Source organism: Pseudopodoces humilis, chromosome 8, assembly GCF_049639895.1.
Source record: "Pseudopodoces humilis isolate 2021_Gansu_Grassland_sample_001 chromosome 8, ASM4963989v1, whole genome shotgun sequence".
NCBI lineage: Eukaryota > Metazoa > Chordata > Aves > Passeriformes > Paridae > Pseudopodoces > Pseudopodoces humilis.
In genome coordinates, this window is record NC_142207.1 from 20232048 (window position 1) to 20251754 (window position 19707).

The following is a 19707-nucleotide window of genomic DNA, read 5'->3' on the forward strand; positions in this document are numbered from 1 at the left end:
TGCAGGAGACAGTAATTCCTAATTTCTGTTATGCACTTGTTTACTTAAGCCTGTAGAGTGAGCCATGTCCACAAGACACCAGTCCCAGCATAGACTTCGTATAGCAGCTGCTTCTGCCGGGCCCGTTGTGCTGCAGAGCAGGGGCGGCACTGGGCGAGGCGAGGGTCAGGGAGGGCCCTGCTGTGGGGGCTGTTGGCCGCAGAGCAAGGCTGCGGTGCTGGGACAGCGGGGATGGACTCTGCACTCTCCCAGTCCTTGTAGGTAGCTGGGGTCTGCTGGCTCACCCCGGCTGCTCTGCTGCAGCTGGCCTTGAGCGCTTGTCCTGCTGCTGTCAGGACCTGCAGCTCAGTGCAGCTGCAGTGGAGAGCAGCTGGATTATGGCTGGCTGGCTGTGGTGGGACTCTCGTAGTTCAGTCCTTCCAGGGCAGACAAGGTGACTGGGGGCAGGGGCTGAGCTAGAAGTGCCAGGACTTCGTCTCCCAAGTTAGTTTCTTGAAATTATGCACTTGTCACTTCTGCAGTTAAACTTCTTGTAAGAGGATTTCTTGCGGTACCAGGCACTGCCGTGTTAGAAAACCTGAATGAAAATCCCTTTAACATTATTTCTTCCATAAGTTTATCTTACATTAATTATAAAACTGTCTAATACATATTTTCCAGTACCAGTTAGTCATCAGGTCTGTTCTTCCTTTTTAATCTGAAAAATGTATAGATTGTAAGAGAGAAATTAAACCTGTAAGTAGTATACAGGTTGCACTTGCTATTTGACAGTATGAAAACTATGAGGTATCTATTGATTAAAGCCAGAGAGTAGTGTCTGAAATGGAAAACTGGGTTTTGAAACACAAATTTGGAGCAGACTGTACCATTTCTTCTAAGAAAAATGCTTTGTACAAATGCAAATGAGATCTGCAAAACCTGTTTCAAATCCAGACAGGCTGGGCTCTGGACTATGATGGGAAAGTGTTTATTTTTCCATGTGACTTTCAGAAAGTCAATAATAAGTGGCCTTTCCAGAACAACAGGTATCTTTGTAGTTCCAGTTTTGCTTTGTAGTAGCTTGCCCTAGTCCTTGTGCTGCTTTTGGCTTCTTTTTCCAGCCTCTGTCATAATCTGTTTCCTAAAAAAGGCTGAAGAATAAAATTAAAATTGCAATCCTTCAAGTGCCAAGCCTCCAGGCAACAGAGATTAATGATGTACTTGGCCACAGTTTTGCACGGTTAGTTCCAAAATACAGCTGTGGAGTAGCAGATCAGGAGGATATTCAGTCACTTAAAATAGCTGTTAATAACATACTGACCATGATGGGTGTCTCTGTAAAAAGCATTACAAACAAGCTCCCTGCTGACACTGTTACTGGTTGTATTTTGCTGGGGAGGGTTTGTTTTTTTTTTTGGAGGAGCACATGGTTCAGCTCCAGTTTCCATTAGTAGCCCGAGTGTGAAGGGGCAATCTCTCTGTGCTAATTAGTCTGTGGTGCTCCTGTCGTGTGACTTGTTTCTGTTGTGGAATGCCAAATCCAAGCGTGAAGCAAGGGTGGTGGCACCAATATTCACACACAGTGTTTGTGCCACTGACCAGCTTCAGTTATTGTGAAATATTGTCATGGTTAAATGCATCCATCTTCTGTGTTTGTTAATTTTAAAAACAGTTGAGACCAAATCAGTGCAGAGGACTGAAAATACAGCTCAGGAGGCTGTAGATGCCCACATTGTGATCAGGGGTCTCTGCCTGGAGGTTTGAAACATTTGATAGATAACTTGATTTTGTAGTAAAATTTAAACTGAGTTAGAGCTAGTTACTGCATTTTCTTCATTTTGCTTAATCTAGTGAAACTCTTCCTCAAGAGGGCACTGGAACTGGGGGAGAGAAAGCATGTAGGAGTCTAACAGTCCAGTCAGGGGTGAGACATTTCATGGCATTTAGCTTCGTCAGTTTCCAGATTTGTACCCCTTGTGGAGTCTTTCAGGAAACATAATGAAGTGCAAAGTCAGCAGTGGCAGCATTGTTACCTGAGAACAGAAATATTAAATTTGACACTTGTGCTCAGTGGAGCCTGCAAAATTGGAAATTACTTACACCAGTGACTATTTTATTTCACCTATATGTGGAAATGGTTAATGGTTTCTTACCCAGGAAACACTTGTGATTTCTACTTCAGTGTGTTAAGGCTCAGAGCTGGCATTACAGAAGTGTTGCTTTTACTTTTAAAGAAAGGCTGGTAAAGATGTGGTGCCTTGTTTGGGTAGAAGGATACCATGGAAAAGGAAAGAATTTAAGGAATGAAGAAAACTGTGGGAGATAGCAGAGTATCTGAGTTCGGTGCAGACTGTCGTATTTTTTGTATTTGTTTAAACTAAAATGTAATTTACTCAGTGGAAACCTCTTACTTGGGATGGGATTTACTCTGAAAAACATTGAAGATCTCCCTCCTTTTACTTGATTTGTTTTGAGTGTTTATTTGAAAAGAGAACTGTAATGAATTGCTGGTAATTTTTCTTCTCTGAAGTATGTTGTGAAAATCATATGTTACCCTTGAACAGTTCTAAGCTGTAAGTGAAGAAAAGAATTTCACTGTGGAGTGAGGGAATACTTCCAGGAGCTTGGAGGATTTCTGCATTTCTTTTGATACGGTTTTCTCATCTTAACTTTGACTTTCCTTTTGGAAAGTCCAAGATAGTTTCATGAGCAGTACTGGAGGGAGTTCAAATAGCTCTGAGCAGACACCACTCCCAGTTCTCACTGCTGTTTTCATTAGCTGAGAAGAAGCCACAGCTACCTGCTAAACATTTCAAGAATTACCAATTAAAGCAGAGAGGGTTTCAAAATCCACACCCTACTGCTTCATATTCTGTAATATATGTTGAAATGGAAAGCTTGTGTATTTTACTTTGGATTTTAGTAACTCTTTTGGGCCACATCTGATTAAATGAAGTTACATCCTTTCTTCTTGGTGTTCACCTAACTGTTCTTGCTCAATACTGGTTGTTGGAAGCATAAAGTAGTGAAGAAAATGCAAAGCTCAATATGCCATGGTGCTTCCAGATTCAAGTGTGGAAATTGGATGGAGGTCTTGTGGTTTGTGTTGCTGTGGCATTGGGGTGGGAATGTCAAATGAGGCCTAGGCCATGTCTTGTTCTTCTGCCTGATACCCAGAAGGATTTTGTACTAGCCAAGTACACTTCCTACCAAGATATATTCTGCAAATGTATGCACAGAACAGATTTGACCGCAGTCCCACTCAGAGCACTCAGCACAGTATTAGTGAATAGGGCATAAAAGTACCCTATTTCTGCATCCAATGGGGGATGAGAATTTGAGCAAAATTGCAGGGACAGACAGATTTGTCCTTCTCACCCTCCCCAGGAGGGACACTGTTTGGTCAGCCTGTGTCCTCAGCTGTGCTGAGTGTTGACCTGGGATATTAAGCTTGTGATTGTAATGGCACTGTTAGTGCCGTATGATTTAGCTACTCTGCAGTTAATACATTCTCAGTGCAAGTCCAGAGGAATGTTGTATGTTGCATTCAATAAATCATGCTGTTCCAGAATCCAGAATAGAAGGGCTCTTCTAAATGCAGCCAGTCCTACAGTTCATAGACGGTTTGTTCATCTGGAATCAGACCTGTGTTTACAATTTTGCAATACTGGTCAACAGCAGTTGACAAACTGAGGCTTGGTGCCTACCTGAACATGTGGGCAGTGAGTTCTCAACTTCTTCTTGGATATATGTGGGTTTATGAGGCACACTTATCCAAAGGTCTGCTCCAGATGTGGATAAAGTCAGTAAGATGTCTTGATACCTTTTCTGAGACTTTAGTAGTGCTTGGCATAAGTGGTGAAATGGAACTTTTCTTGCCTCTGCTGCTGTGTTCGGGTGTAGCGTAACACTGCAGTGAGGTGGGGTGGGTGTAGCTGTGCCATAGGGTTCCATGGAGGCACGTGGTGCTCTGCTGGTCCCTGTCTTGAGAGCATGGTCCAGCACTCCCTGTTGTGTATCAGCTGCAGCTCACACACGCAGGTACAGCCAGGGTCACTGGTGTCTGTGCAGGGCAGGCACCACCCACCTGAGCCAAAAGTGCGCCTCAGTAAGGTCACTTATTTAAAACGGCATCATATGCCAATCCTGGAGCTCTAATCTTAGGGGATTATCTTGTATCTATGAATCTAGGGCTGTAAGGGCGTAAATCTGTTCCTCTGAGTTGCAGTTGCTCATAACTGGCAGTGGGACTTCAGTTATTATCACGTATCTTCAAGAAGTAATTAAGATAAATCAATAATGAAAATAACTCTAATCGATAGAGCAACTGGACTGATTCATTTGGTTAAAAATCAGAATTTCAGTTTGAAATTGGAAGACACATGTTTTAATTATAACTAGAGCTAAAAAAACATTGCAGTTTCATGACAGGGTATGAGAGAATTCAGATTTTTTTCCCCTAACGCTGTCACTTGATAGATGCTTCTTTTAAATTAAATTATTTTAATAATTTATTATGTTACATTTCTGTAGATTAACACCTGTGCAGTCTGATTGGCCCAGGGGAAACCCAGTTAGGATGTTGTGTATGTACTGAAGCAAGATGTATGGGGAAAATCAGGATTCAAGCAGTTAGAAGCATCTGTTTCTGTAACTTATATGAGGAATAACAATACTGCTTTTGTCTGATGTTGGACTCATGGTAAACATTAGATACTAATTAATCATAACTCAAATAATAAAAAACTAAGTCTATGACAGGAACTGATGCTGAGAGATGTTTATGTTCAGTATGCTGTATGGCTGAGCTGCTGTTCTCTGTAGAGTAACAAGGCAAATCTGCCGTGGCATAGAAAAATCCGTAAATTGTCTACATGTTGGAGTGTCTTGGGTTTTCATCTCCCACTCTGCATTCTTGACATTGGGGTGTTATTTTGTTATCTGAATATGGATTCTGGAACAGGATTTTGGACATTCAAACCTAATTGGAAGTAGTTACAGTAGACCATGTCATATCTACAAACCTTCAGGGAGAAGTCTCAGTGGATAAAATGAATCATACTATGAGCATAGGTGAAGAGAAATTAAGAATTTGTTTTTGTCACTCTTTATTTGCAGAGGAAAAGTTCCAAGGTTTTAAGTGTCTGTGTTTCATGTGCCGATATGAGGAGATATGTGCCGATATGATGGAAGAGCATCCCCTCACTCTGCCCTTACCTCTGACCTGCAGAAAGAGGTTTTGCTTGCCAGTAAGAAAGCTAAAATAGAACATGCATAGCTGCAGAGAAAGCTAACCAGGTTTTGGCATAATGAGCTCAAACTTGATTAAAATTCTTCTATTAAATCACAGCTGAGTAAGTAGCCAGAGAGTAATGACTGGAATGTATCTTCTTTTAGGAAGAACTGTTGAGCACGTAGCACAGCTCAATATATGAGCTGATTCATTTATACTACTGCAGTCATGCTGAAATTCACACTGATGCATGGTTCACATCATACTTCCATTATTCTGTGCACACTTTTTACTTTTAAATTAAGTAATTTGGCTTTAACAGTAGAATTTTGATTTTTCAAATGCCCCTTTTAAACGGTGGGAAAGCTGAACAGCAGCTCTGTCGATCAGAACTGACAGTATGTTTGCAAGGAATTTTTTGTTTTGCTTCATTTATTCAACCAAAGATTAGATGCATGTGACTTTCTTAGATTCCTGTTAGCATTGGTAATCCTCATAATGTTTATAACCATCACCTCAGTAACCTGTCTTGCAGAACCCAGGGGCATAGGTTTAGTCTTCTCTGCTCTGGTCTTTAGGGCAGAAAAGTAGTAAACAAGTACTAAGGAGTTGTGCCACTTTTTAATGCGTCTTTGGTAGCTACTTGAAAATGCATTTCAGGATTTACCATAGTATTATACTTGAACTGATCTAATCTTTTGTGAGCACTTACTTATAGTGCGTTTTTCTGTTGGCCTTGTGTTGTAAGGACTTGCAGTGAAGTACCCAAGAGAATTCAAGTTTTTGTATTTGATGACACTTGGAGATTAGTGACAGGATTCCTTATAACAGTTCTTTGAAATCTGGAGGGTTTTAAATAAGTCTGCTTTGAAATTCTTTGTTTACAGTGGAAAATAATATTTGGTTGGGGGGTATGGGCATTGGGAAGAATCCATGGTTGCCTGTTGCCTTTGAGGTTGTGTTGGATGGAAACCTTACATTTTTAAAGAAAAGTGAGCAATTTCATTTTTCATCTCAGCAGTGTCTGAGATGCCACTGAATGTTTGTGGCATTTTATGGCAGGTGGCACATCGTCCCACTCTGTATTCTGTTGGCAATGCTGTTTTTATGAATCCTCAGTGTTTCAGTAGGTCCTCTCATGTCATCAGGATCATGGTGTACTGTAAAATATCATTCAGCTAGAGAGAGAGGGACATTGTATAACTATCCTGTAAAAAAGAATAGGGTTAATTTTCTTGACCCAGCACTGCCACTGTCAGTAATATGCAGGTGGATAAATTAAACCAAATTAGGTATTTAAATTTGAAAAGTTGAAACAAAGGGTTTTTGGTTTCTCTTAAGTTCAATACATCACTTTTACCCTACCCCGAACTTTGAAAAAGTAGAAGTAATAAAAATTTCTGTAAGTTAGGAAATGAGTACCTCTGCTTTCTTAAAGTTATGGTTGTTAATGTTAAAAAAAGGTCACCTGTCTTTCCCTGGGCAATAACAGAACTGAGAAAAAAATGTATCTATTCTTCCATTAGGAATAACTCAGATGCTTTGCAGAAGAATTGCTCTTAAGAAATTACAGCTAAATGCATTGTTGCCAAAATGAGAAAATTCAATTATTGATGGTCTTTCTAAAATCATAGTTGTTTGCAAAATCTTGTGATGACTGCTGTTTCTGAAAAAATGTTTGAAAAAGATGGTAGATGTACATAGAGGGAAAAGCAGAAAACCTTTTAAGCCAAACCCCACCCAGATTGTGTGTCCTGTGTATGGTCCAAAGGCAAATACTTTACCTGAATGTTTCAGCATTCAGGAGGCTTACCTTCATGAGGAGGATAAATTACGGATTGTGGGAGAATTTAGTCCTATAGAGGTAGTGCAATTTGTTTCACAATACAGATAAAATTTTGTTTTAGAAAAAGCATGTTTTCTGATAACACACCAGTTTAATTTTGATTCTCATTACTTTAGGGACAGTGAATAAACATTTCCTTAGTAAGAAAAACTACATATTATCGTAACTGATCCAGTCTGCACTGTTAGACATGAAAAAGAGTGAGTCATGTTTTTAGTAAAAATAGCATTCTGATGGACAACAATGTGCTTTGACCCACTGGCACAACAAAGCAGAACTAGAGCTGGATATTAATGAGGGTTTGAGGTCCTCTTCGAGCCTTGTGGATCCAACTGTAGTCTTATCTTTGCTGTACTTGACACTGTAATGTCAGAGATATCTTCTTTCAACTGTTCTATGTCTGAGGGTCAGGAAGCACAGTCTGGTTCAGCATCCATCCCATCCATCCCATCCATCCTTCTTCTTCTACAGGCTACTGCACACTGGTTGCTACTTATTTCAGTCAGCTGCCTGAGAGGCAGCTGTGCTTCTGTGTGTGTGACACTACAAAGAAACAGACAATGTAAGACTTCTTCAGACACACCTTATTTTGCAAGTAAATACGCCTGCTGTTGGTTTTGTGATAATACTCATGATGTACAGTCTATACAGAAGGAAATTTGCTTTACTTAGTGCTTAAAATAAGAACCTTTGTATTTGGTTACCAGAGCATTATCTAAGGAGAGCTTGTTAGAGTAGCTCTTTAAGAGGAGGAATAAGTAATTTGTGGAAATAGCTTGTTCTTGATGGCAGATGTTTTGGAGAAGACCGTTTTCAGCTTCAAAATGAAGTATCTTGCAAAGGAGTGGAGAGGGGGAGTTCATGTTTTTCCAGAGCCTGGAACAGTTCAGTGAACACTTCCTTGGTCCAGAAGGGATCTTGCTTTGGTCAGAGATACTAAGGTGCCTTTAAATTCAGGTAAACAGTGGCATAGGACTGGTGTAAAACTAGAAGACAGCCTGAGAACAACTGTATTTACTGTTGTGGGGGGTTTCTGGTCATTTTAGTGACACTTCCCACCCTTACCAATGATTCCTAGTAAGGCAAAAAATACCCTTCTTGATGTACTGATAAAAAGATGATTTTTCCCAAAACTGCCAGACACCTACTTTTTATCAACCACTCTCAATGAAGATTGCAACAATAATTGAAGTAATAACAGTACAGGTAGTGGCTTGCAGGTCCAGTAATTGTAATCTGCATTACTACTATACAGCTTCTCTCCTCCCCCTCCCCACCCTTTCTGTTTTTAAAAGAGCAGTGTTGTAATGTAGCTCTTCATACATCCTCAAATGTTGGTATGTCAAACCTCTAGCAATATGGTGAAAACACTTCCTGATTCTGTTGCCTTTCTCTTTTCTAATATTCCTTCAAATTATTTTTCTTTCCCTGCAGATTGCTGGTTGGAGCTCCTCGGGAAAAAGCCTTTCCAGCCCAGCAGGCCAACAGAACGGGAGGACTGTACAGCTGTGACATTGCATCTCCAAATACAAATTGCATGCGTGTCAGATTTGATGAGGAGAGTAAGTTCTTCAGTGCTTTTGTTTTGAATTGAAACAGTTGTCTGATTCTTTGTATTTGATGTCCTTTTATGAGGCAGTGTATCAGTATCAGACAGCTGCTTCTAGGGATTTATACGTAACTACTTTTTGCATCAGAGTGAGTTGTAGCTTAATTGCTAAGGTAGTATAAGATGCTTAAATCTTGGTAGATTCTTACTCTTATTTGTAAATTGATGTAACGTGAAGTAATAGGCTGAAGATTTAAATGGATGCCGTTAGTGATAAAATGTACAGACACTGCCACCTGCAGACTATTGAGTGTTCTGTATAAAGAGGCTCTCCTGACATACGGGCTTCAAGAAAAAACAAGCAAAAAACAAACTCAGAAAAAAAGAAAATGTAGTGAACTGTTAATATTTGAAGCTGTTTTATGATACTCCGCAGCTGACCCAAAGATGGAGAGTAAAGAAGACCAATGGATGGGTGTAACTGTCCAAAGTCAGGGGCCAGGAGGAAATGTGGTGGTAAGTGCTAAAGGACTAACTTACAAAAACAGCTGGGTTCTACAGTACATGTTCTGAATGGTCTGTGTTTTTATGCAGCTTGGTGAAAGATAACTTGCCTAAGTGTACTCCTTTGATTTCTTGTAGGTAACGACTTAAATGTCTTGTTAGCAAAATAAGGCATTTGTGGTTGTAAGAGCTTTAAATTACTTTTCTGTGAGTTAGCCTCTCTTTATAACCTTTGTAGCAATCTATGATGGACAGTTTATTTTCAAGGAATACACTTTTTTTTGGTCATATACACATATATTTTCTTTTAAATACTACTGGCTTTAGAAATAGGGAGGAATAGTGTATAAGGCTGTAAAAGTAGCAGGTTGTCATCAGCCAGTTTTCCAAGATGAACAGCCTCACTCTAGCTTTTATCAGGACTTCCACTGAGGAGCTCCTGTGAATTAATATGGTCATTGCACTGCAGTAGGTTGCACTGCAGTAAGACTACTTGCCATTCTTTATTTTATACAATGCGTAGATACTCTATTTTATATTAAACAGAGAGAAAAAGGTTTTGGGAATTGGGAGAAAAAGAGTTTGAAAAGTAACATTCTCAATAAAAATTTAAATAATAACCTCTCATGATGCTGCAGGACACCAGATACGTCATAAAATAGGTGTGCAGTGATGTTTCTTCATCTAATAGGACGTTAATGTCACTGTTTCCAAAGCTGGGGGCAGGCAACTTCAGGATGTAAATCTGGTTATTTAAGCATTTACAGGCAGTAATAACTAGCTTTGTCTGCCTCAGAACCCAAAGTGCGGTGGACCACATGGGAACAGTCCTGTTCACTGAATAATCAGTCATCAACTAATGCTATCTTGTCTTTTCTTTGTAAGTGGTAAGTGGAGAATTCACTTATTAGATGAGGTGTGAGCAGCCTGGAGGTCACTGCAGCAGTGCTCTAGTGTGGAGCAGCTGTATGTTTGCCAAACATGTAGACCTTGATAAGAACCATAGAAAAGGTTTTGTCAGCTGAGAAACTTGACTTGCTTGTGTTCTTCACACAACCTGCTATATCTTATTCTTCCAGAAACACAGCTGGCAAAGGCGTTTGATTGTTCACATTTTTTTACAATGGTTTGGTGGTTACACTGCTTAGCCAGTGGCTATTCATCCTTTGTGTTAAATATTTGATTAGAATTCTTTTCCCAGGGGATAGTCTAAAAGGATAAGGAACAGGATGTGTTTAGTGCTTCAGCTCTGCCCCAGTGGCAGTTACCCTGTAAGTGGAACATCCAACAGAGGAAGTAGGAGCAACTTCCTGTCCCTTCACTGGAAAAGCTGTCAGCCTCTGCTTAGTGGAACTTGTCTGTAAGGGGCAAATTCTGAATAGTCTTGGGTAGATGGTAGTTAAACCAGCTTCTTGTGTCCTGCATGGGTTTGTCAGTCCTTCAACTCTGTTGGGAGCTTTTGGGAGACAGTCACTTCTTTCTTTGAGAGAGAGGGTGGTTTTCTCCTCACTTCTTGAAAGAGAGGGATTTGGTATCAGGAAGGGCTTTAGGGATTTAACCCTGTGGCCTTCCTTGACCATGAAAGAGGCTGCTTTGACTTGTACCTGTAGGTGCCCAACCTTTCCCATATGTTGCCTGTAGGAAATGTTGGACTCTGCCCTTAGGTGTATCCGCAGAGTGACTTAGAGCACTGGCAGCAGGAGGGACTGCTAGATGAGCCCTGCCTTCCAAGGTGACCTGTGTATGACACACAGAAACATCACACGTTGTTTCTTCTGTCTTGCAGACATGTGCGCATCGCTATGAAAAAAGGCAGTATGTAAACACAGTGCAGGAAACCCGGGATATCATTGGAAGGTGCTATGTGCTGAGCCAGGACCTCACCATTAAGGATGATATGGATAATGGAGTATGGAGTTTTTGTGATGGTCGTTTAAGAGGCCATGAGAAGTTTGGTTCCTGTCAGCAAGGTGTTGCTGCTACTTTTACTAGAGACTATCATTATATTGTGTTTGGTGCCCCAGGCACTTACAACTGGAAAGGTATGACTTGGCTTCCTTCCTGCTTACCCTTCCCATTTCCTCTGAGATTGCTCTCAAAGGTTGCATCCAAAGTTTTAATTTTCTTTAAGGGGAGAGGAGGTAATAGGGATATAATGATTTTACCTGTTTTTACAAAATGCTATGCTTCTGTATCAACATTTACTGAAGTTTCTTTAAATATCTTAGTGTGTATTTATGAGTAGATAATGGAACTTTGCACATACGTCCAGCAAAATTTGCCTTTATTAGTCTTAATCTTACAGTGGGATTGAGGGCTTCCTTGGACACTTTCATACAGGAACAAGTTACTAAATTTGTATGAGTTATTTGACCAGCCCTTTTTCTGCATTGGAGCAAATATTAGATAACTGCTGAACTCTTTGTTTACTCTGCAATATTCTCCCCTTTATTCTTTGTGAAGTTTGTGGAAATGAGTACTTTCCAAAATAAATATTGAAGGGTTTCTGGAAGATTACAGCAATACTACATGTATTCATATCTAAATCCATGCATGTCCATGTAAAATTTCATGGTTAATCTAAGAGCCAAGTATTCTGTGTCATCTAAGAGATACTCCAAAACATAAGGGGAAAAAACCCCTAGATATTCTTTGTTAGTTTATATTCAGAAGCATCTAAATGGCCAGTTCAGTCTCTCAAAGTGTTTTTTCCCATCACACTTCATTACACCAACAGCTGTAAATACTTTCCCCTTGAGAACATCTGATCCTCCAAGCATTGCGTTTTTCCACCTCGTACACCTGTGCCTGGTGTATGAACCGTGCAAAATCAGTGCATTAAGCTCTGGCACAAGGTGTACTTCAGTGAGAACTTAATCTTCCACGTATCCGTCAACAAACTCTGACTGGCCTGAGTCAGCGTACTGAGTGCGGACACCATTTTACTTTAATTGCAGAGAAATGCTAGGACAGTCCTAAGAGTACTCTTCTGTATAATGGAAAAACGTGTTTGTGCTTGCCAAAACCTTAATTACGCCAATTGATAAAAGGGAAGCACGCCTTTTATTGAACAATAGCTTTTTTCTTCTTAAATACCTTTTCTAAATATATTACTCGTGTTTGCCATAATGAAATGTAATTTAAAAAAAAAAATCCTGTGTACTTACCTCCTTTTTAAGAGAAGCTTTATCAGGCTAAGAAATACAGGATAAGGGTGGTTTATGATCAAACTGGTTCAATGTTTTTTATCGAAAAATTCATTACTAACCGATGTTGTCCAGGTCATTGTGTGGCTTCTTCGTAGAGCAGCATGAGCTTCTGGCACACAGAACAGAGACAAAACACTAACCCAGTGCACTATTCTGTGTTTGTCCCATTTTAAAAGCAGTCATTATGTCATTCATCATAATTAATATAAGTTGGGAACATTTATTTGTTATTTTTCTCACTTATCATTCATTTGCTTTTATTTTATCATTTCATTTTTTCAGGGGTGGTCCGTGCAGAGCAAAAGAATCAGACATTTTATGATCTTGGTATCTTTGATGATGGGCCTTACGAAGTTGGTGATGAGAGCCGCCAGGATAAGAATCTAGTTCCTGTTCCAGCTAACAGTTATTTAGGTAGGATTAAGTACATGTGATAAATCTCTTTAGGTCTCTTAAACATTTGTGATCCCAGCCTGATGTGATAATCTGAAATGGGAGCAGATGTTCCACTGTGGAGCCTGTAACACACTAACTGTTCTGGATAATTCACAGCCTCCCTCCACATTTATGGGCCAGTTTTAAGTGTAAGATGATACTGCTGAGGTACCTAGAGGAGCTGCTGTTGTAATGTGAGATTCAAGAGCTGTGATGAGTGCCTGCAGAATCTCAGGGAGTGATTATCATCACTGTGATGGGTCAGTGCAATGAATGGGTCTATTGTCCTTAGTCACACAGTCTCTGCTATGTAGTATCAGACAGTTTATCAAAATTCGAGTTTCTGTGTGTAACTGTTAAGGCTGCAGATTTCCTCTCCTGGTAGGTAAGTGCAATTCTTTTATTCTTCAACTTTTTAAAACTCCAGTGGCTTTTAGCAGACCTTTAAAATACCATAATATAAGTACTGTTTATATTTGACTTGTGTGTGTGTTGCAGGAGGTGAATCTCTTGCTCTTTCTGCTGTCAGGAAAGCAGGAATATGTCCTTAGGCCAGTGACCTTTCTGTACACTAGTGAGATACACTGAGAAGGCTGTGCTGCATTTTTGGAAAGGCATTAAGTGTAAAGAATCCTTCTGTTCCAGTGCAGATTTCTGTGGTGTGTTGATCCACTGCTTTTGGTGTGAGTGATGGAAAGCTGAACAGATGGGAAGGGCATTACTAATGTAAAAAGTAAAAAAGCAAGTCGAGAAGAAAGCAAAGTTAGAGCTACATATATGTTAGGAGAAAGAGAGCATACACTACGGTTACACTTTACCAGCAGTAATTACTGTGTGTAAAGGTAACTAGAAAAATCATCCTGAGAGCTTATGTTAGACAAGCTGATAGCATCTTCTGGTGGAGTAAGAATTGCTGAGGTGAGGAGTGCTGTGGATGCCAGTGCCTTTTGCTGTGAATAGTTGTATCAACTTTTTCCAGTTGCATAACTAATGCATTTAGGTCCTAAATGTAAATGCTGCCTTGATTTGTAATAATCTGAACCACTTCCAGGCAAGCCAGCTCATCCCAGGCATTACTGTTCTGTCTGTTTAGAACGTAAGCAAATGTGGTTATAGGTGCTTTGCTTAACTACTATTTCTTTTCTCTTCAATCTTTTACTCATATTTGTAGGTCTTCTATTTTTGACAGCTGTATCTGATACTCATCCAGATCAGTTTGTGTACAAAACATTGCCTCCCAGCATACAGGTGGACAAGTCAGTGGATGTAATGATGAATAGCTACTTAGGTTTGTGACCACTTGAGGGGGCAGCATCTGGTCAGACATAATCTCCAGATCTTTGTCATGATCCCTCTCCCCTCTGTTCCCTCTCATATCAAATACATTGTAAGTAAAGCATGAAAAAAAAATCCAGGGATTCAGATAAAGGGGAGACAGCAAAGTAACAAGGCTTTAGAGAAATGCTGATTTGTCATGCATTTCTCCAAACCCTCTCATCCTTCCCCCAGCTGGGACTCCCTCAATTTTTTGTGGAACTGTCTCATTGTGAATTGCTGTAATTGAGAATTTCCATAGTAGTGGTGAAGTGTTTCAGAGGGAGATTCCCATCTGCTAACTGGTATCTTCCTTCCTTGCAAAGTGGGCAGTTTTCTACTTTGACCTTTATTAGCTATATTGGTACATGCAGTATAGTATTTTAACTTGTTTTTTCATGTTTTAAAATGTATTGTAAGACTAAATTAATTTGATCATGTCATGTTTAGGGTTGCATTAACTTAAAATTGTCCATTTCACCATTACTGTGTAAGCTAATTCTCAAATACTGCATAAATCATTCATTTGAGAATGCTTGTGTGGTACAGTTTGCATGTTTGTAATAGAACTATCCTGACTTGACTTAGGAGGTTTTCTCATAATTTTGCCAGAGGTGAAGTACTCAAGCTATATTCAAGTGGTAAAGCTGTAGTTGTGTCTAAGCTGTGTGTATCCTGTATTTGGTGTCCATGAAAAGCAGGTCCAAGTGAGCAATGAAGTACTGTGTTTTGTGGGGAAATTCTAAATGTAATGTATGGAGGAGTGTTGACTTTCAAATACATGTCCATCAGTGGAAACAGAAATGGAGAATTCCCAGCCATAGCACACTGTGTTTTAGACAAAACTTGTATTCCATATACCACTTTAATATAGCAGGGGAAATGTTTATTTTTTCATATTAAGATACAAGCTGTTACTTACTGTAAGTACTTGTACTTGTTAATTTATATTTATTTCTTTCTCTGTTAAAGGTTTCTCTTTGGACTCTGGTAAAGGAATTGTCTCCCAAGATGAGATGACTTTTGTCTCCGGTGCCCCAAGAGCAAACCACAGTGGAGCAGTTGTTTTACTGAAAAAAGAAAAAAATCAGAGAGCGCTTTCCCTGGAACACATGTTTGAAGGAGAAGGGCTGGCCTCCTCTTTTGGCTATGATGTTGCTGTTGTGGACCTCAACAGTGATGGGTATGGCTGTGGTGAACTCCTACTGCCTGTATAATAAAGGATAGAGATCTTGTTTATTTCCACTTTGGTTTTTCACATTAGAAATATAAGGAATGACAAATCCCAGCTTCCATGTTTTCCTGAAGGAAATGGTGAGCATCTTGAGAATCAATCAGGACAGAGCCTACTTTCTAATAAAGAGTTTTATTCAAACAATTATTGTAAACAGAAAAACAGGAAGCCAGTCTCATACCCCAAGAAGGCCATAGGAGGTCCTTGTATGCTGTTAAAAGATTAAACCAGCTTGCAGTGTCAGCGGGGCTGTTGATGCCCAGCCAGTTTAATGCACATTTTAGTCTTTGTTCAGCATTTCTTTGGGCAACTGATCTGGAGCTCACAGTCTGAGCAGTTATTCTACAAAAGCACTGCCTTTTTTTTTTTCTTTTATTTTCATTCTAAGCTGGCAGGACATCGTTGTTGGGGCCCCACAGTACTTTGACAGAAGTGGGGATATTGGGGGTGCCGTGTATGTCTACATGAACCACCAAGGCAAATGGGCAGGGGTGAAGCCTCTTCGCTTAAATGGAACCACTGACTCCATGTTTGGACTTGCAGTTGAAAATGTTGGGGACATTAATCAGGATGGATATCCAGGTAAATGGAAAACAATGACAACAAAAATGGGTGAGATTGTTTGGCTGATGCCAGACTTACAACATCTCACCCTTTGATTGCATGCTGTGGAAAGAAAAATGATTTTAGATGTTCCAACTTATTTTCACCAGATATTGCAGTAGGAGCTCCATATGATGGTTTTGGCAAAGTATACATTTATCATGGATCTGAGAATGGAATAAATACAAAGCCGGCACAGGTAATGAAGTAACCTTTACTATATAATTATTCTTGAACAAAATGAAAGGAATGACAGGGCTATCCATCTTCCTTTCCATTGGTATTATTGGGGTGGTGGGTATGCTGGAAAATCACTGGGCCCTTCAAAGATTGCACTGCTGACAGGAAAGATTAGGAATTCTTGATATTAATATATGTTTTTATTTCTGGGGCCATCCATTAGCACCAGTAATATGTGCAGAAGGAAAAAGATGTGTAGATAAATAAACTGGGTTTTTAAAAAGTAAATCTGGTAATTTGAAAACAATTTGTTTTTATGTTTTCTCTTTCACTTCCTTCTTCAATAATGTTTGGGTTTGTGGGTGTTTTTGTTGTTGTTTTTTAAAATAGATTTATTTATTTATTTAAATTTTTTTTGAGGGTCACTGTGTACAATTTTTAGGGTGGTAATGGAACTTCATTATACTTCCTAGAATACTGCTTGAATAGTTTATAATATTTTATAGAATACTTTTTCTGTTTCAAGTGTTTATAGTCCATAAATAATGTAAATAAAGATGAACTCAGCTCTCTGCAGATCAGTAATTTCTAGTGCTCCCTGCTATTGCCAGGTAACTTCCTGGAAGAGCAAATCATCTTGGCCCATCAGTATCCTTCAGCTGAACTGAACACAGAGATCCTATTTCACAAATCCTACTTCATTGTATCTCTTCCCTCTAATTTTTTTCTTTATTATTTCACCTTTATCACTTTTAAATGTCTGAATTCCCTCAATCTGTTTGCTTTTTAGATTCTTGATGGTGAAAAAACAAACACCAATTTCTTTGGTTACTCTATTGCTGGAAATATGGACCTGGATAAAAATTCCTACCCTGATGTTGCTGTTGGTTCCCTGTCAGATTCTGTAAATGTGTACAGGTATTATATATGGAACCTTAATTAATTACACCAGGGCTTTGGTTTTAGTTTCTTAAAAGCAATTTGTTTAGAAGTAAATAAAAGCTGTTTGTCCTTGAGTGTACTTTTCCTACCAGAAATTGGAAATTTGAGGGGAGGAGAGGGGGAAGGGCAGGAATTCCATAAATTGGTTTGTTACTTTATCCCCCTCATCTCCTTGAGAACCTGCCTTACAATCAATACAGGGTAAGAGGGTGAATATGGATAATTCCTGTAGGGTGCTGATGTGGGCAGTGTACCTGCATCTTAGTTTTGTCCTATTGTAACTTGGATCTTTGTGTCCTTGAATGGAATTTAAGGGTGATAAGTAATTCCTTAAGGAGAAGTTAATAAATTTGCTGCCCTTGTATAATCTAATTGTGCTTCTCTGATGATAGAAGAAAACAAAACCAACCCCCACTTTTGTAGCTGAGGATCCAAACCAAGTGAGGCACACAAGTGCCTTGCTGAGCTTGCACTGGGGTCCATGAAACAGTGAGGAAGGCTGCAGCGAAGATCCTTTGAGATTTCTGTAGCACATGCCTTAATTAGGGATGAAGTCACAGTATTTTGCAGACCTGCTTTTTTTTCCAGTTTACTGTACTGTTAAACTGAATTAGTAATGGGCAGGAAGAAGACTGTCTTCGCATCAGAACTGTGAATGCTGCCTCAAGCTCAGATCTTTGGTGGTTGTTGTCAGGTCTCAGAGGAGTAGAAACAGAAACTCCAAAACTGGTTATCTGAATTCTGGGATGAACAACTTTACTTTTCATGCAAAACAGCCCTTTCTACAGTTTATGCTCCCATATCTACAGTATCTGTGCACATAAATGTAATGTTCTTAAATACGCTGAACAGCGCCCAAGAAAAGCAATTTACATGGCTTGTGGAAGAGAACGGAGTAGGTGGTAGAGGAGTTGGTCAGATTATTTAGCATTCTGCTTACTCAAAAGGAGCTTTAATGTTTTGCTGATAAAGGCAGGACAAAAACTTTCACCAAGGTGAGAACAAAAGCCTCTTGGTGGCAAACAGTGAAAGGAGTGGCCCAGTTAAATGGAGCAGGTAGTTTACCAGCTATTTTTAACAACTTTAATGAGAACAGGATCAGCTCATTCATGTGTTCATGTGAAATGTCTTCTCCCTTCCAGAAAAGGAAAAGACAAGTTGTAGGCAGAAGTATGGTTACAGCCTACATGCAGTGGAAGCAGGAAATTAAAACATCATTTTGCATTAATTTTTTCATTAACAGAAACTACTACTTTTTTTTTTTATATATCTTCTTTTTATTCCCTATTTTCCCCCCAAATTAAGATCTCGGCCTGTGATAAGCATTAGAAGAAACATTACAGTACAGCCTGATAGAATTGATCTAAAGAAAAAGAACCCTGAGGACCATGGTGAAATAAGGTAAATGGAAAAGAAATTACTCTATCAGAAGCCTTGGTATATTGAGCTTTCTGCTGTCAAAATTCATTCAGTAATCATGATTAAGTGAAGGGATATGACAGTTACGCAGGTAAAGCAAATGTATCTCCATGTGTTCATTTTGACTTCCTGAATTTCTTCAGGCTGCTGTGCTAAAGACAAGGTGTGGAATGTCCTTTTTGTAACGTTTATTTTTGAGAATGAATGTCGCCTTGCTTCTTCAAACTTTTAACACAAGTATCTTGGCTTGAACAGTGTTGTCTTGAGTAGACACATAAGAGCAATGCTTAATTGCTTATGAATCATTTTTTCTTGCTCTGTAGTTCAGTCTAGTAATCAGCAAATACCACAATTATAAGACTGATGAGTTAAAACTTTATTGTTTGACCATGCCTTATTAATACTAATTTCTTGGCACTTTTTACAGGATGGATGTGAAAGCATGTTTTAAATATACTGCAAACCCCAGAGATTTAAATCCAAGAATAAGTAAGTTCTAAAGATCAATATTTTTGATCTGTTTGTCACATGGTTTGTTTTTTTGTTTTTCTTTAGTGTTTATCATGGAAAAACATGACTCAAATTATAGTGACTCATCTCAGACAGTGACTGACAGATTTAAAATGTGATTCAGTGCTAAGCTCAGCTGTTGCAGTCTGTATTTAGAGTCATGCTGGTGTGTTAAGCTGTTCTGTGGATGACAGACTAAAGCTTTCTAAGTATTGCAACTGCCAGTGAGCAAATGGCTGCTATGCAGACCCAAACCATTTTGCCTCTCTAGATTAGTGCTGCTTTAGAGAACCATTTTTGAGGCCCATTTTATACATCCTTAGTGAGCATTATTTCTTATTAGAGGCTTACCCTATGAACCTATCCTGTATTCATGAAAACACTTTTGTGGAAATCATTAACTGAAATAAAAAAATCTGCATTAATAGAAGACTGGAAGACTGTGCTTCAAAAATGTAAAGCACTTGTTACAATGCTGCTGTTCATGGAGAACTGTGTAGGATTTTGAGAGGAAATGAGAACTTTAAGCCCAGTCACCCTTTTTCTCTTGTGTTGTCTTGAGTTTCTCAGTTACTTTGGAAATCCAAAGGCTGTGCCTGAATGAGGTGCTGGTCCTTCAGCAAGTAAAGTGCTTGCTCTCCCAGTGCCTTGGCACACTCAGTGCTGTTTCCATCTGTGCAGCACTGAATTAGCTCGGTGAAGCAATCATTAAAAGATGCACCAAGTTCAGATCTAGGAAAACATGCCTCA

The 19707-nt window shown here is 39.3% G+C and overlaps 1 protein-coding gene and 1 long non-coding RNA gene across 7 annotated transcripts in view; one reads left to right on the forward strand and one right to left on the reverse strand.

The window, feature by feature from the left end:
• ITGA6 (integrin subunit alpha 6) overlaps window positions 1-19707 on the forward strand; it is a 42078-nt gene that overhangs the window by 9353 nt on the left and 13018 nt on the right. For 2 of the 3 annotated variants that reach the window (XM_005519801.3, XM_088059229.1), the window contains exons 2-11: window positions 8493-8620; window positions 9044-9123; window positions 10898-11153; window positions 12603-12734; window positions 15042-15252; window positions 15692-15885; window positions 16017-16105; window positions 16877-17004; window positions 18334-18429; window positions 18875-18936. In XM_005519801.3, coding sequence (XP_005519858.2) covers window positions 8493-8620; window positions 9044-9123; window positions 10898-11153; window positions 12603-12734; window positions 15042-15252; window positions 15692-15885; window positions 16017-16105; window positions 16877-17004; window positions 18334-18429; window positions 18875-18936 — 1376 coding nt within the window. Of the gene's footprint in view, window positions 1-8492; window positions 8621-9043; window positions 9124-10897; window positions 11154-12602; window positions 12735-13926; window positions 14044-15041; window positions 15253-15691; window positions 15886-16016; window positions 16106-16876; window positions 17005-18333; window positions 18430-18874; window positions 18937-19707 lie in introns of all 3 variants that reach the window. The other variant, XM_088059230.1, reaches the window with a different exon arrangement.
• Window positions 7055-19707, reverse strand: part of LOC106628046 (uncharacterized) — a 32876-nt gene continuing 20223 nt past the window's right edge. Inside the window, exons 5-7 of one of the 4 annotated variants that reach the window (XR_001331257.2) lie at window positions 14992-15139; window positions 12279-12429; window positions 7055-7601 (exon numbers count right to left, since the gene is read on the reverse strand). This is a non-coding gene — a long non-coding RNA (uncharacterized LOC106628046). The remainder of the gene's footprint in view (window positions 7602-12278; window positions 12430-14991; window positions 15140-19707) is intronic. The other 3 variants (XR_015773158.1, XR_015773161.1, XR_015773162.1) reach the window with 3 other exon arrangements.